The sequence below is a fragment of the Cricetulus griseus genome, assembly GCF_003668045.3.
Source record: "Cricetulus griseus strain 17A/GY chromosome 1 unlocalized genomic scaffold, alternate assembly CriGri-PICRH-1.0 chr1_1, whole genome shotgun sequence".
NCBI classification, from domain to species: Eukaryota; Metazoa; Chordata; class Mammalia; order Rodentia; family Cricetidae; genus Cricetulus; species Cricetulus griseus.
Genome location: NW_023276807.1, coordinates 185,099,010 through 185,116,203, shown reverse-complemented (window position 1 = coordinate 185,116,203; position 17,194 = coordinate 185,099,010). Strand labels below are relative to the sequence as shown.

Here is a 17,194-nt window from a genome sequence, read left to right as displayed (position 1 = left end):
TCTTTCAGTGCACTGTCTTTTGGGATATACTTGGCATCCTGTTTCTAAATGTGGCATGTTGTTCTGTTTAGGGAATGATGTTAAGTTTTTATTTGTCTTCTATTCCTTGCCAATAGTGGTATACTATGCTACAGTTCTGGAAAATTTTGAAAATCAGATCCAGGGATTTTTAAAGCTAAAGAAAAACAAAAGAAAAAATAATAGCTGAACTATGGAGACAAGATGTCTGGATTTAAGCTTATTCTGCAGTACCTATATGATTCAGAAACCAATGAATTACAAACACTGTGGTACATCCAACTGCTGAAAGTGAAATTTAATTATCATTGCTCATGGGTGGGTAACTGTGTAGGTATAAGCAACCACAGGTACTTTATTCCTAGTGTTTGCCTAGCATGGTGTGGCACTAAATTCTTAGGGTGAAAATGAAACAAAATGGTTTCACCAGGCATGGGAGCATGCCTGTAATCCTAGTACTCAGGAAGCAGAAGCAGAATGACTAGCATGAGTTTGAGGCCAGCTTGGGCTATAGAATAAGACTCTGTCTCAAAAAATAAGATGGGGAGCAGGGCAAGCTGGTGTATGCCTTTAATCCTAGCTCTCAGGAGGCAGAGGCAGAGGCAGAGGCAAGTGGATTTCTGAGTTCGAGGTTAATCTGGTCTACAGAGAGTTCTAGGACAGCCAGGGCTATACAGAAAAACTCTGTCTCAAAAAGGAGGGGCATTCATAAAAATAATAATCTAACTGTCCAATAATAGAAAAAAGTTAGATAAATTTCAGAAGTCACTTGATGTTACCTATTTGTAAACAATTGTATGGATGTTAGGCAAAAAAGAGGTAGCCGGGCTGTTTCTATTTACCTAGAAAAGGTCTATGAGAAGACCACACAGTGAATGACCTTAAGATAAGATGGCTTTGACTAACACAATGTAGGTCCATTCAGTCACCTCTTTACTGTTGGGGAACCTAACTTCTTCAATACCCCAAAATTCCAAATTTGGGAAGCAGGAAGAGCAAGAATGCAAGGTCATACTCAGTTGAAATATAACAGCAAATTCAAGGCCAGTCTGGACTGCCTGAGACTGTCACAAAACAACTCCTTCAGTAAGAGTTTAATGTACACAGCGCTACTGGAGTGAAGTGGCAAAAACACTGTCTTTTCATAATAATACCTCAGATAAAGTAAAGTAGTTAATAAGACATATATAAACAGCATAGACATAAAAGGACAGACAGGGCTACACAGAGAAACCCTGTCTCAAAACAAACAAGACAGCAAAAAGGAGCCTCATGATAGGACTTCAACTGTCACATGATGGATGATTATGAGAAACAACCAGGAAGGCTCCTCAAGGAGAAATGAATGGGAAGGCAGCACAGAACAAAGAAGGGAACTAAAGCCCATGGAAGCACACACCATGGTGGGCTAATGGCAAAGAAAGAGTCCTGAGAGACAAGAAACAGAAAACACAGCTTTACAAAGCAAGCCACCACTATACTTGATGACCTTACCTGTAAGCAAAATTATATCCCCAAGAAACACTGTAAGTGCCCAAAATGCTGCAGTCCTCCACAGAACAACTCTCTTCTTCATTTCTGATTGATCAATTACTACAATTGTTGCTAATGGTACTTTAGAACCAGAATTTGGTCCAGATTTTATGCTTATTTCCTTCACATGATATGTGTTTAGCACCATGACTAAGCAGTTATACTTCTGACTTTTAGAGTCACAATTTTTTATTAATGATATTTTTTTGATGGCCTTATATTCAGACATGGTCCTCTGGGGCACTGCTGTGGATGACTCTCCTGAATTAGAATCCATCCTTGGTTTCTTGGACACTTGATGGGCTTCCAAAAGAGCTTTAGAACGATGGGAATTATCTTTAGAGGACCGGCTTCTTTTAGCAGCACTTAGGTGGAAGGTACTTAGTTGGGAACACAGTATCCCTGAGCTACACCACTCAATGCAAACCTCATTTGGTGGCAGGTTTGCTTCATTGCTGAAAAGATCTTTCGAACTTACATTGTCTTCAAGACTTTTTCCAGGGTTTCTGTGAATGTGACTGCTTTCTGATTCAGGACAAACAGGACTAAAAAGTTCCAGGGAATACACCTGGCTTTGCTCACTTCCAGATCCTTCTTCAGAATTGTCACTGGGCTTAAAGAGATTATCTTCAGCTAGTCTTCCTTCTGGACTTTCTGTAGGTTCCATCTCCATGTTTATAGTACCTTTATTTACATAATCTTGTCCTTTACTATTTCCTTGAATTAGAAAAGCACACTGGCTGGAAGTCATTATACTGAGAAATTCAGTGTCAGTAGATATTTTCTGGTCTAAAGTCTTCCCACCTGGTCCCTCAGACTCAGGCTCACACCTTGCGCCAGAGGAAAAGATCTCCTGACTCTGTCTTTCACGTTTAGTTGGCACAGGATTTGTTCTCACAGCTTCTGGCCCTTTATTAGTCTGTCCAGTAATACAGTCCAAATCCAATTCTGCTGTACATTTATGATCTAATGGAAACAAATCTGCTTGAAAGTTCTGAACACAGGGATTTGGCTGGTTTTTAGACTGCTCATCTGTAATTTTCTTATTTTCACACTGAAGCTTTTGATTTTTTTCTTCAGGTAAATGATGACCTCTGTCCTTAAATTCACATATTTGTACATTAGTCATATCACTCCAACCTGAGGGGTTAATCTTCTGGGACTTTATACTATGTGTTTCAGAAGTAGAACAGATGAAGCCATCTTCCACCTGCACAGTCTTATTTACAGAAGTTGTTAAAAGATGGCCACTAAGAAGATCTGAAGGGCCAACAGTTTCTGGGACTTGGTAGTCTTTCAGATTTTTAAGCTTTTGGTTTTCAGCCTTCAGATCTAGAGACTGCTGTCTGCAAAAAAGCTGGATTTGTTCCCAGGCGTTGGCAGTGGACATTAAGGAAGTTGTTCCCTGTGAGATCGTCATTTTCAGTGGAGCAACTGGAGCACCCCAGAAAATGTGAACTTGAGATCCCCGACTCATAATTTCTGACAAAAATAAAAATTTCCAAATTAATTTATTAGTATATTCTTCTATATGATGAAAACAAACCATTAATCAAAAACATGCAGTTTAGTTTGGTATTCTACTTAATTATAAAATTAATAAAAAATTGTAAGAAAATCAGCCAGTTGGTAGTGGCACATACCTTTAATCTTATCACTCTGGAGGCAGAGGTAGGCAGATCTCTATGAGTTCAAGGCCAACTTGGTTTACAGAACAAGTTCCAGGACAGTCAAGGCTAAATATAGAGATGCTGTCTCAAAGAAGAAGAGGAGGACGACGAGGAGAGGAGGAAGAAGATGAAGAGGAGGAGGAGAAAGGCAAAGACAACAATGAAGAGGAAGAGGAGGAAGAAGAGAAAGAGGAGGGAGAACAGAAAGAGGAGAAGGAAAAGGAAGAGGAGGAGGAAGAGAAAAAGAGGAAGAGGAAGAAGGAGGAAGAAGAGGAAAAGGAGGAGGAAGAGGATAAAGAGGAAGAAGAGGAGGAAGAAGAGGAAAAGGAGGAGGAAGAGGAAGAGGAAGAAGAAAAGAAGGAAGAAAGGAAGAGGAAAAGGGAGAAGAGAAGTAAAGGAAGAAGATGAAGACAGAGAAGAAAGAAGAAGAGGAGGAAGAAGAAAAGAAAAAGGAAGAAAGAGGAGGAGGAGGAGAAGGAGGCGGCCCTTCCAGTTGCCTGCAGATGTAGATAGAGAACATTCAAGCTCTCCAGCACTCTGTCTGCCTGCATGCTGCCTTGCTTCCAGATATGATAATGGACTAAATCTCTAAACTCACAGAGTCTTGGACCCACACCCACTGGGAGAGGTCAGTGCCAGGCCTTCTCCTGCCCACCTTTCCCCATTGGCATCCCCTGACCTGCTGTCCCCAGTCCCATCCAACCACCAAATCCCCCAGAGAGACCTAAAGACAGACCGTGCCAATCAGCATCTGGCACCATTGCAGTCTTGCCCCGCACCCACCAGGACAGGTGAGTACCAAGCCTTATTCTACCCACCTTTCCCCTTTGGCATCCCCTGGCCTGTGGCCCCCAGACCTGTCCTGCCAGCAAATCCCCCAGAGAGACCTGGAGGCGGACCAAACCATCCAACATCTACCTCTATTGGAATCTTGGTCCCGCCTGTACCCATGGGGAGAGAGCCTTGGACCTGTATGCTCCAGGAGAGTGAGAGACCCAACCTGCACCCACTGGAAGAAAGGATGGGAAGATGACAGTATAAGAACACATTCAACAACAAAAAGACTAATATGACACCACCCGTCTAGGGATTCTACAATAGCAAGACCTGAACATCCCAATGCAGATGAAGCAGAAGAGAACGACCTTAAAACAACTTTATGAACTATGAACACCTAATTTTTGACAAAGAAGCTAAAATTATACAATAGAAAAAAGAAAGTATCTTCAACAAATGGTGGTGGCATAACTGGATGCTGACGTGTAGAAGATTGTAGATCGATCCATTTCTATCCCATGAACAAAACTTAAGTTCAAATGGATCAAAGACCTCAACATAAATCCAGCTACACTGAACCCCTTAGAAGAAAATGTGGGAAGTACCCTTGAACAAATTGGTATAGGAGACCACTTTCTGAACATAATACCAGTAGCACAGACATTGAGATCTACAATTAATAAATAGGACCTCCTGAAACTGAGAAGCTTCTATAAGCAAAAAAAAAAGGACACACTCAACAAAACAAAATGGCAGCCCACAGAATGGGAAAAGATCTTCACCAACCCCACATCAAACAGAGGACTGATCTCCAAAAAATACAAAGAACTCAAAAAGCTAGTCACCAAAACACCAACTAATCTAATTAAAAAGTGGGGTACAGAACTAAATAGAACTAAATTCTCAATAGAGGAATCTAAAAAGGCTGATAGACACTTAAGAAAGTGCTCAACATCCTTAGCCATCAGGGAAATGCAAATCAAAACAACTCTGAGATACCATCTTACACCTGTCAGAATGGCTAAAATCAAAAACACTAATGACAGTTTATGCTGGAGAGGATGTGGAGAAAGGGGAACACTCCTCCACTGCTGGTGGCAGTGCAAACTTCAACAGCCACTTTGGAAATCAGTATGGCAGTTTCTCAGGAAAATGGGAATCGGTCTACCTCAAGATCAGCAATTCTACTCTTAGGCATATACCCAAAGGATGCACAATCATATCACAAGGACGTTCAACCATATTCATAGCAGCATTATTTGCAATAGCCAGAACATGGAAGCAACCTAAATGCCCCTCAACCAAAGAATGGTAAAGAAAATGTGGTACATTTACACAATGGAGTACTACTGTGGGGGACAATGAAATTTTGAAATTCACAGGCAAATGGATGGAATCAGAAGAAACCATCCTGAGTGAGGTAACCCAGACACAGAAAGGCAAACATGGTATGTACTCACTCATTTGTCGATATTAGACACACAGCAAAGGATAACCAGCCTACAATCCACAACCCCAGAGAAGCTGGGGAACAAGGAGAGACATATATGGTCCCCTGGCGAAGGGGAAAGGAAAAAGATCTCCTGAGCAAATTGGGAACACAGGTTGAGTCAGGAGGGAGGTAGGGGAAAGAGAAGGGGAGAAGGGGGGAGGAAAACTTGAGGGATCAGGAAGATCGAATTGGGGGAAGAATAGAGAAGAAGAACAAGAAAACAGACACCTTAATAGAGGGGGCCACTAAAGGTTTAAAGAGAAATCTGGCACTGGGGAAATATGTAGGGATCCACAAGGATGTTCCCTGAATCATCACTTACTTTGACTACAAACTGGTGGTCTTGTTTTAAATTCATTACCATTACTCCCAAAGTGGGTCATAGCAATCCTGTCCCTGCCTGCACAATAGCTTTTGAAATAACTCTCCTCTATCTCTTCACTATAAATCTTCAGCACCTCGCCCCCACTCCTCACGTACATCAGGTGACCATATTACTGATTTCTTTCACGTTTACCAATATAACTCCATGGGATCTATATTCTCTCCTAACTTCCTGTTACTAAGGCTGAGCTTTCACACTCTCTCTCTCTCTCTCTGTGTGTGTGTGTGTGTGTGTGTGTGTGTGTGTGTGTGTGTGTGTGTGTGTACAGAAGCACATGAAGAGGCCAGAGAGAGACACTGAGTATCCTCTACTACTCTCCCCTTATTTTTTTTAAACAGTATCACTGAATCTGAAGTTTGGTGTTTAGGCTAAGCTGGCTAGCCAGTAAGCTCCCAGGATCCACCTGTCTCTGCTGCCCCAACATTAGAGTTACAGGCAGGCCATGTACAGGTTTTACATGAGTGGCTGGGGATCTGAACTCAGATCGTCTTGCTTGCAACAAAAAGGGGGGAGGAGATCTTACTCCAGTCAGCTGAAATCTGGTACTTCTGTGCAAAACTAGCTCTTCTTCACATAGGAATCACATCCAGTCAGGCTGTATGCTAATAACTGTGGAGCAAGATGGTGAGAAACATGACAATTAATTATATTAACCTATTTTGTGCATGTTTGAAATATCAAAGAACTCAGGATATAAATTAGTGGAAACACTTGCCTAGCATGAAAAACTCTTTGAGTTTTAGCTGCAGTGCCACAGGGAGAGAAAAACAGAGACAGAGAGACAACAGAGAGAGAGAGAGAGAGAGAGAGAGAGAGAGAGAGAGAGAGAGAGAGATGGGGCAGGGAGGAATAAGAAAACCATGAGTCTGACTGACTGACTGATCTCAAGACAGAGTCTTATCCTGTAGCCCAAGATGTCTTAGAACTCACTGTCTAGGCTGGCCTCAAGCCCATGGTAATCCTTCTACTTTAGCTTCACTATGCTTGATTCATGCCTATAACCCCAGCAATCGTGTAAATCCTCCACTTTGAAGAATAACTGGCAAAATATCAAAGTATACACAAGAGTGATGACAGGAGACTTTCTAAGCATATATTAAAAGTAAACTAACAGCCCAAGAAGAAAACAACAGAAAAGAAACATTAAATACCTAGGGAGGCACTGCTATATTGCAGCCAAAATATATAAACAAGAGATCCATGTTAATATAGATACACTTTCTAAACACAAAAACTTTAATGGAAAATTTAACATTAATACTATAAAACTTAAGGACGGGTGTTGGTGGCACACGCCTTTAATCCCAGCACTTGGGAGGCAGAGGTAGGAGGATCTCTATAGTTCGAGGTCAGCCTGGTCTCCAGAGCGAGTGCCAGGATAGGTTCCAAAGCTACACAGGGACACAGAGAAACCCTGTCTTGAAAAACAAAACAAAACAAAACAAAAAAATAGCCATACAATGGTGGCACAGGCAGACAGGTAATCAGATCTCTGAATTTGAGGCCAGTATGGTCTACAGAGTGAGTTCCAGGACAGCCAGGGCTACACAGAGAAACCCTGTCTCAAAAAACAAACAAATAAAACAACAACAACAAAAAGAAAGGAAAGAATATATAACTTAGCCAAGCATGGTAGCACAAACCAAACCATTAATCCCAGCACCTAGGTGGCAGAAGCAGGCCTGACACAGTTGTAATCCCTGTTCTGGCAAGCTGAAGGCTGGCAGGTCCCTAAAGCTCTCCGGACAACCAGCCTGTATAATAAGCAAGGTCCAGGTCCCACTGAGAGACACTGTCTTAAAAGACAAAGTTGGCAACCTGTTTCATCCCTTGAACACATGTGTGGTAGTTGTAATAAGAAATGTCCCCCATAGGCTCACATATTTGCACACCTGGTTCCCAGTTCTCGGTGCTGTTCAGGGAGATGAAACCTTGCTAAGAGAAGTGCTTGGAGAGTTTATAGCCATTTCCAGTTCATTCTCTGCTTTGTATTTGCAGTTTAAGATGTGATTTCTCCTGATGGGCAGTGATGACATATGACTTTGATCCCAGCATTTGGGAAGGCAGAGGCAGGAGGATCTCTGTAAGTTTGAGGCCAGCCTGGTCTACAAAGTGAGTTCCAGGACAGCAGGACTGTTACACAGAGAAACTCTGTCTGAAAAATAAATAAAAAACACCTTTAAAAAAATAGAAAGAAAAGGATCAAGATTGGCTAGGTAGAGTAGCACACATTTGTATCCTACTACTTGGAGACAAAAGCAGCAGGGCTTCTTAAGTTTGAGAAGAGCCTGGGGCTACAAAGCTAGATTCTCAAAAAGATCACAAAGGACCAAGATTATAGATGACTGTTTTAAATACTTCTTTGTCTAATTTTTTACAACATTTGACTAGTGTACTATTTTCATAATGCCAGTTCTTTCTCATTTGATCATTCAGGATTGCTTTCAGTCTTCAGACTGAATATAACGTCCCTTGAGAGCTTGTTTGGAGGTTCTAGCAGGGGAGCACAGCTACTTGTATACCCATGACCAAAGACTGGTCCTCCGCTATTCTGGGAAGGTCATTCTCTTTGACCGAGCACACAGCTTTGAGAGGGATGAACACGGAGTGGTGAGGGAGGAAGGGGACACCCACTAGCCAGTCAGATCAGCAGAATCAACCCTGGCGATCAATGGGGGTGACAGATGTCATAGCCAGTACCAAGACTAGAGAACAGTTCTGTTGCTAATATTTAAAATTAAAGTTGAGAACAATGACAGCAGTTATTAAAGTTTATCAACTAAGGGCCTAGAGAGATGGCTCAATGGTTAAGAGTGCATATTGCTCTTCTCAGGGGGCTCATCCTAAGCTAAATCTACTTTGGCAGGCTCCTCCTGGGCATCCCACACCTTCTGGTGCATGCACAGGGACACACACACACACACACACACACACACACACACACACACACACACACACACACACACAATGAATCTTTTTAAAATGTGTTTAAGAAAAGTATTAGGAGCTAAATAAATATATTACAATTTCAGCCGGGCTTTGGTCCGGCTTTAATCCCAGCTCTCAGGAGGAAAAGGCAGGTGGATCTCTGTGAGTTTGAGACCAGCCTGGTCTACAGAGCAAGTTCCAGGACAGCCTCCAAAACAATACAGAGAAACCCTGTCTTGAAAAACCAATAAATAGATAAATACATTACAATTTCAAATAGCTTATACCTTACAATAGTGAAGTACTGTGAAGACCAAGTTAGAGCAATTTTAGGTGTCACATTATAACTCACTGGAAATCAAAGAACTAAGCATTCCTGTATCGATCTCACAGGCCACCTTCATTTAACCTCATAAAAAATAACTTACATATGCAATAACTGGTATATTAGGTTTTTCTAATTTATATGCCATTAATTAGATTCACCACAAGGAGGCCCCAAACAGCACTTCAAAAGCCTTCAAAATGCTACCAGGAGGAAGAGGGAATACTCACACAGCAAATCAAGGAATAAAAGTAACCATTGATGATAAACTCCCCACTGGGCATTTTTCTCCAGGTTTCTTCCTTTAGTCTTGGGTCTTTTAAGGGAAAGAAAAAAAGTTCTGCGTTGCTTCTTTGACCTCATTTTTCCTTCAGCCAACTTATATCTGTCTAATATAACTTTGCTACAATATTCTCAGTGTGAAGAAGCTTCCAATAGACAATAGACAGATCAAAGGTCAGTTTTCAATCCTCACCTTATTGCCATTTAAAACAGCTTATCAATTCTTTCCTCAAACATTCTACTTTCTTAATTCTGCCAGGCCACCAAATTAGAGTTGCTTTGGGTTTTAAAAGACAGATATGTATTAATTTATTTAATAATGAAAATTACTTGTCATTCATTATACTAGGCACTGGGAAAAATCAACAATAAGAGAATTTAAGGGGTTTATAGTATAATGGGAAAGATAAAGAGATGATCATCAAAGAGAGATAAGAAATCATACAGAATTATAAGTAGCATGTCAAAAGGAAGCAGGGTAGGTCAGCACAATGAGTATGGAACTGCCTATTAACTGCATTTTTCATAGGCTCTTGGGAATATGATTAATTACAAAGTTTAATAATGTTAAAAAAAAAAGTGAAGTATAACCAGGAATCATCCCACTCCCCACACAAACACAGGGCCCAGAAAGCTGTCCTAGTTGGCTTACCCAAGGGCCAGACTGGCTGTAGGTTGTCTCCAAGATGTACAGAAAGAATATAAAACATTCTCATGTTCTGTGTCCTCACTTAGCATTTTCTCAGTATCTTGAAATCTGACTCTCACTTCCTATCTCTATTAAGACAATAACAAAGTCCAAATTGCCAAATAAGTACTCACAGTACTGAACTATGAGACACTCTGTTCCTTAGTTTCAGAACACTGCTCTTTCCCAACCAGTTCTTCCACTGATCTGATTTTTCTTTTCCTTTCTGTTCTTTTTGGGGCTGTCTTGTTATCTCACACAACACACAGAACTGCATCCAAGCCTATTCACTTCACTGCCACATGTCCAATTATGCTTTTCAAGTTTGTACTGAGCTAACCCTTCTTCAGCTTCAGAACTACTCATATTTGTAGCATTACTACATTTGACAGGATCACAGAAGACTCAAAGATAAAAATCCAAAGCCCTCCTTCCCTTCAATGCAAGGATAGATGGTGGGGTACACAGGGTAACACAATAAGTTTTGATACTTCAAAGAAACCTTCCAGATTCAGCAATGTCTGGGATGAATCAAAATTATGTAGAACACATGGTTATTTGTATATCACAGTTATTTCACTATGCTTTCATTTATTTGATTCACAAATACCCTAAGTGTGGGACTTGCGCTCTTTAGGGATTAGCTCAAAAATGGCTGTGATTATTTAAAACTGAGTAATTATAACATGGCCAGTGAGATGGCTCAGGAGATAAAAGTAATTACTGAGCAAGTCTGATGAAGGCCTGAATTCGAGCTCTGGACCCCACAATAGAAGGAAAGACCCAACTTCTGAAAGTTGTCCTTTAACCTCCACATGCATGGCATGCATGTGTCTACACACACACACACACACACACACACACACACACACACACACACACGGACACACGGACACACTCAGACACACACACATACACACACAGACACACACACGACACACACACACACACACACACACACACACACACACACACACACAGACACACACACACATACACACACAGACACACACACGGACACACACACACACACACACACACACACGGACACACACGGACACAGGGACAGGGACAGGGACACAGACACACCAAATAACACATTTTTTAAAATTATACCAAAGGGTGATGCTACTGAGTGGCAGAAATGGTGAGTCAGTGAGTGCGAATGGAGAGTGGCGAAGACTGGTATTTATTATAGCAAACTTACATACAAATAGTCCTGGGTAAATGATAAGTTTCAATGATCTAGGCTATGCTTTGGTTGTACTCAGAGGGTTAAAGCTCATTAAAATACCAGATGAAACCAGCAAGTACATATCCATTACTACAGTTAATAATTACACAGTTTCTCAATCTGCAAAGGCCACCAGTGAGAAAGACTAACACACCACAGTCTTTATCTTTAGAGTGGTCAGAGTCTGATGACTGTGTCCAAGATTTATAAAACAGGATGAACTGTATCAGCAGGTTTTGTCCTTGCCAACATTACAACTAAAAAAAAAAAAAAAAAAAAAAAAAAAAAAAAAAAAAAAAAATGCTTCCTCCAAACTCCATGTGATTTAAAGAAACTACTTCTCTACTGCATAAATAACCAAAAATCTCACAATTATGGATGTGTCATAGCCATTATGAAGGTTTTTCATGTCTACTTCACCAAATACCAAGCAATTATAAGATTACACAATAATACCAATGGACAACAATATAGAGAAGGAATCGTAACTGAAGTGTCAGTTTTGAAATAAGGCAGGTATGAATTCAAACCCCTCTTAATCTGAAACTAGCAAGTGCTAAAGCCAGGTGACAGCCACATTGGGATATATATATGGTTTTTGAGACAGGGTTTCTCTGTGTAGCACTGTAGACCAGGCTGGCCTCTAACTCACAGAGATTCATCTGCGTCTGCCTCCTGAGTGCTGGGATTAAAGTCATTCACCACTACCGCCCAGCTTCTATATATTCTTAACAATCATAATACCATTAAATTTCTTTGTCTGTCAGGTGAGAATAACATCATTCCCACCTCACAATGTTGAGAGCTGGCATACAACAATTAATATGAGCCTTCTATGGTCTTAAATGTAGGAAACCACACTCACACATACTTAGTGGCATACCCAACAAGTTATATTTCCTTCAAGATTTTTGTTCTTACACATATTTTTACACAGTAGCAATGATAAAATTGAAATTCTTTTCTGCTGTGATACATCTATAGCTACTTCTTATGCTAGCTAAACATGTTTTTTAATTACCATACAATGTATAAGTTTCCTTTTACTTTTTAAATTTTAAACTTCATTATTTAAAAAAACATATATATAAAGAAACACACACTGGGAGGTGGTGGCACATGCCTTTAATCCCAGCACCCTGGAGGCAGAGGAAGGAAGATCTCTGTGAGTTAAAGGCCAGTCTGGTCTACAGAGTGACATCCAAGCAGGCTCCAAAGGTACAGAGAAAACCTGTCTCAAAACCTCCCCCCAAAAAGCACATAGAAATTATGTAGACTATACAACTCAACAAACTTCTATACAGTTAGAGTAGCCATTTGGGAATAGAAGTTATGGAACTTCACACTGAATTTTATATTTTCACCATCAAATATATTTGTATTCATGGCAGAGTTAGTGATAACAAAACAAGCAAGATTTATATCCTCTCTCACAAAATCGTGTTCATTTTTTAACTATCACACAGAGCAATACATTTCTTTATGACACGCTCATACTTATTCTGACCCACACATACTCTCCCCATCTCCCCACTATTCTCTTCTGCCCTAGTAACTCCTTCCTCTTTCACACCACATGTGTTCTACTACTCCAGCCATTTCTTTCCATTAAATCCTATTTTTCTCCATCTCATGGGTCCCTTTCTAGTTTTTGGGCACTCCTCAAACTTACATACAGATACAACCATACATATAACTATTAGAAACAGGATCTGTATATGAGAGAAAATGAAGGTATTTATCTGAGACTAGATCACCTCCTTTAATGTAATATTTCCAGGGTTATCCATTTTCCAATAAATTTCCTGCCTGTTTTCACTTTTGTTTTCAGATGAATAAAATTCCATAGTGTATATAACACATTTTCATTATTCATTCGTCTATTGGTGGAAATCTAGGCTAAAGCTATGACTATGGATGAGGGAAATTGTGTAGGATGCTTAAGGCCTTTGCTTCAATTCCCAGCAATACAGACACAAAAGAATCTTGGGACACTGAGGGTGAGTCCATTTCTTTGCTATTGTAAAAAGAGCAGCAATAAACATGGATGTGCAAGTATCTCAATGGTGGGATATGAGAGTTTGTTGTTAAAACTGTGACTCATGCATCCCAGGCTGGCCCCAAACTTGGCTATGTAGCCAAGGATGACAGCTTCTGGTCCCTCTTCCTCCATATACAGAGTGCTAGGATTACAGGCAAATGTCATACCTAGTTTAATGTAATACTAGGCACTGAACCCAGGGCTTTCTGCATGCCACATTTCCAGCCCCAGGATATAGCAACATTTGTCCAGGAGTGGTATATGTATTTGGGTCATATGGAAGTCCTAATTTTAGCTTTCTGAGACACCTTCACACTTATTTCCACAGTGTCTACATGTGTTTACACTCCCACTAACAATGAATAAGGTTCTTCTTTATCATTTCCTCACATGCATTTGTTTTCTTGATGATAGCCACTGACTGGGATGAAATGGAATCCCAAAATAGTTTTGTATTAACCTGATGGCTAAGAATGCACTTCTTAAACTATCAGTGGCTATTTGTCTTTATTCTTTTGAGAACTGTCTATTCAATTCATTGGCCCATGAACTGGTAGTTTGGGGTTTGGGGTTAACGTTTTGCTTCTGCAGTCTTTATATATTCTAGATATTAAGCATAACTAGTGAGGTTTTTCCCATTCTGAAGAATATCTCCTCACTCTTCTGCAGTGCAGAAGTTGCTTAATTTCACATATCACCATTCTTGATTCTTTTGTTTGTTTGTTTCTCAGCACAGGGTTTCTCTGTGTAGCCGTGGCTGTCCTGGAACTCACTCTGTAGACCAGACTGGCCTCAAACTCACAGAGTTCTCCTGCGCCTGCCTCCCAAGTGCTGACATTAAAGGTGTGTGCCACCACTGCCCGGCAAAACCATAGAACTCTTAAGAGCTATATCTATTACTAAACATTTAGTTATACTCCAAAATTTTTTAAATAATAAATAAGAGTGCGATAGTTTGGTAAAGATAAAGACAAATCTAGATTTTGGATTACTGTTTTCTACCTGGAGGAATAATGATTACTTAAGCTTATTAAACTAAGTCTTTCTGGTGTTGCATAGCTGGAGAGGAAAGTGTTAATTTTTTTTTCCTCAAACCTTCCTTGTGAACAGTTGGACAAGTTGATCTTTGATTATGTTTCATTTAGCAATCTCAGACATTTTAGATTTATGCAAAATCTAAGTAAGCTTACTCCATCATACACTGCTTCTCTGCAGACCCTTCAGCTTTGCTTTTTTAAATTTTAAATGCCAAACAATCAAATTGTTTTTCCTATTCTATTAATTCTCATCTATGCCTTAAGATTTTCTAAAATTTTCAGACATAAGTCAATATTAATTCAATTAGCATTTCATTATTATTTAAATATTAACAGGAAAATGAACAAAATTAAAAGGAAAAACCCTTTATTGCTTTAATTATTCTTGTTTGTCATGTTTTTGAAAAAATGCACAAGATGTGTTTATCAACATACTCTTAAAAAACAGAATACACATTCATGTATGCAAATAGTTCTTCACTAAGATGACTATGTAACTTATCCTCAAATATTTTGAAAGAAGACACTGGCAGAGCATGCTTACCAAGGATCATTGTGAACAAATTCAATTTTATGATTTCCCTAAATAAGGCAAAGCAAGGTAAAATAAGCTAGGTTCACTTCCTATTTGAATGCTCTGACTACTGAGAAAAAGCAAATGCTCCGCAGAGGAGAGGGAGAAATGCCCAATGTACCACAAACAAGAGACTCACCTGCATTACACTAACTTTCAGTGCCTTGGCTGGTGTCAAGATTGTGATTGCAGATATCTTACTTGAATATCAAAGATGGCTGCAGTCAGCCTGCTCAAATCCACCAGCAAAGGACCTGCTCGCCAACCCAGGACAGGGTAAGTAAGGGGCCCTACAGTTGGGAGACCTGTGGTGCTCATATCCCCAACCAGTCTTTTGCTCCATGGAGCAAATGATCCAGCAAAACCCTGGAAAGAAAGTGGCATATGGTGGAATGAGGAATGGCATCCAAATTGGAGAAATAGATCATCAGAGGCAGAGCTTACAGTAGCAGCAGCAGAAATGGGTTAAGGGTGTCTGAAGTTAAGAGAGTTTCAACACTTCATCCCAGCCATAGCAGGTAAGAATATATGGGTCACAGAAAATTTGTGACAGAACCTGATGAAGTACTTGAGCCAGTGTCCTGATGGGAGTAACTAAACTAAACACTTAAGGTAGGCCCTCTCCCACCAGAAAGAAGACTTTACTGAAAGTTGCTCATTTGTGTTAATATTTTTTACCTTTATATTTTGGTTTTCTATTTTATACACACATATATAGTTAATTTTAAAAATATTTTATTATATACACTTTTATACTTTAAGTATTTTTGATAGACACGTTGCAACTTGTATCTTGTTCAAAAAGTCTCTTATGCCTGTTTTTTTTTTCTATAAGCCTAATATACATTGAGTTTTTTATCATTTCATTCTTCTAGCCTACATAGTCACCTTCCCATGCTTACTCTGTTAGTCCTTGCCTCTTCATTTCACAACTTAAACATTGATATCACCCATATGGAACAGGGGTTGGGGAGTGCCCAAAACTATAAACTGTATTTTCTCCAGCCAGGACCCTAGACTCCCTGCCTCCAAGCACAAGCAGGGCTCATAGTAGCTTCTCCCGCAGTCAACATTGGGACTTCTGTCAGAGTTATGACTACAGTTGACGTCCCCTGAACATAAATCCAAAAGAAGACAACTCACCAGCAAGGCACATATACTGTGCAAATAAGCAAAATTAGGAGGAAAACTACAGATTAAAGAACACATATACTCGAAACACAGCAAAGAAACAAACAAAAAAAAAAAAAAAAAAAAAAAAAAAAAACCACGAGACAATAGTCCACTATGGTACCACCACAGGCCAACAACTTCTCAATTCTGGAAAACACAGATGAGGATAGTTAAAATGTTAGAGAAAGACTACAGATTCCTACTTTCATAGAAGATAAATGACCAAATCAGGACTCAAACAGATTTAAAAAATGTAATTCAAAGCCTGAATAAGAAAATGTAAACAACTGAAGACAAACTAGAAAGTTGCTAAAGTAGACAAAAGAATCACAAACTTAAAGGAAAATTTTAAAGCATGGAGGAAAAGTTTAATAAGGAAGTTGAGCTGCTAACAAAGGACCAAACAGAATTGTATTAATGAATCAATCAGCCAATAAAATGAAAAGCATAACAGAAAGAATCACCAATAGAAAAACAGATCTCAGAAATGGAGGACAAGGTGAAGACAATAACACACAGACATATGAAAAGAAAAAATGAATTAGCATGACCAAAGCTTCCAAGAAATCTACATATTCAGAAGACTGAACCTAAGAATTCATGGACAGAAGGAGCTGAGGCATATGGCCTATCCAATATAATTATAGCAGAGAATTTTCCAAACCTAGAGAAAGAAATAGACATTCAAATATAGGAAGCAATTAGAACCCCCAAATAGACCTGACTAGAAAAGACTCCATAATACAACACAGTTCAGATATCAAAAATGCAAAACAAAGAAACAATGTTAACAGCAGTAAAGGACAATACCAACTAACATAGAGACAGAATATCAGACAAATCAGCTCTGTCATCAGCAACTCTAAAAGCCAGGGAACTATGCAACAATATATTCCGAACCCTAAAAGTAAATGATTGCTAACCAAAATTGCTATGGATTAGTGGATAAATAAAGACATTTTAATACAAGCACAGGTTAAGTCAATTCATGATAATTATCAGAACCACACAAAAAAAATTTCAACTGTCTAGTCCTA

General features: G+C 39.6%; 1 protein-coding gene across 9 annotated transcripts in view; it reads right to left on the bottom strand.

Annotated features, from left to right (window-relative positions):
- Positions 1 to 17,194, bottom strand: part of Shld2 (shieldin complex subunit 2) — an 87,406-nt gene that overhangs the window by 34,009 nt on the left and 36,203 nt on the right. For 5 of the 9 annotated variants that reach the window (XM_027389452.2, XM_027389451.2, XM_035452427.1 and 2 more), the window contains exon 3: positions 1,513 to 3,033. In XM_027389452.2, the coding sequence (XP_027245253.1) occupies positions 1,513 to 3,028 (1,516 nt within the window). In that variant the 5' untranslated portion in view covers positions 3,029 to 3,033. Of the gene's footprint in view, positions 1 to 1,512; positions 3,034 to 7,767; positions 7,932 to 9,358; positions 9,445 to 15,123; positions 15,351 to 17,194 lie in introns of those variants that run through there. The other 4 variants (XM_035452426.1, XM_035452424.1, XM_035452425.1 and 1 more) reach the window with 3 other exon arrangements.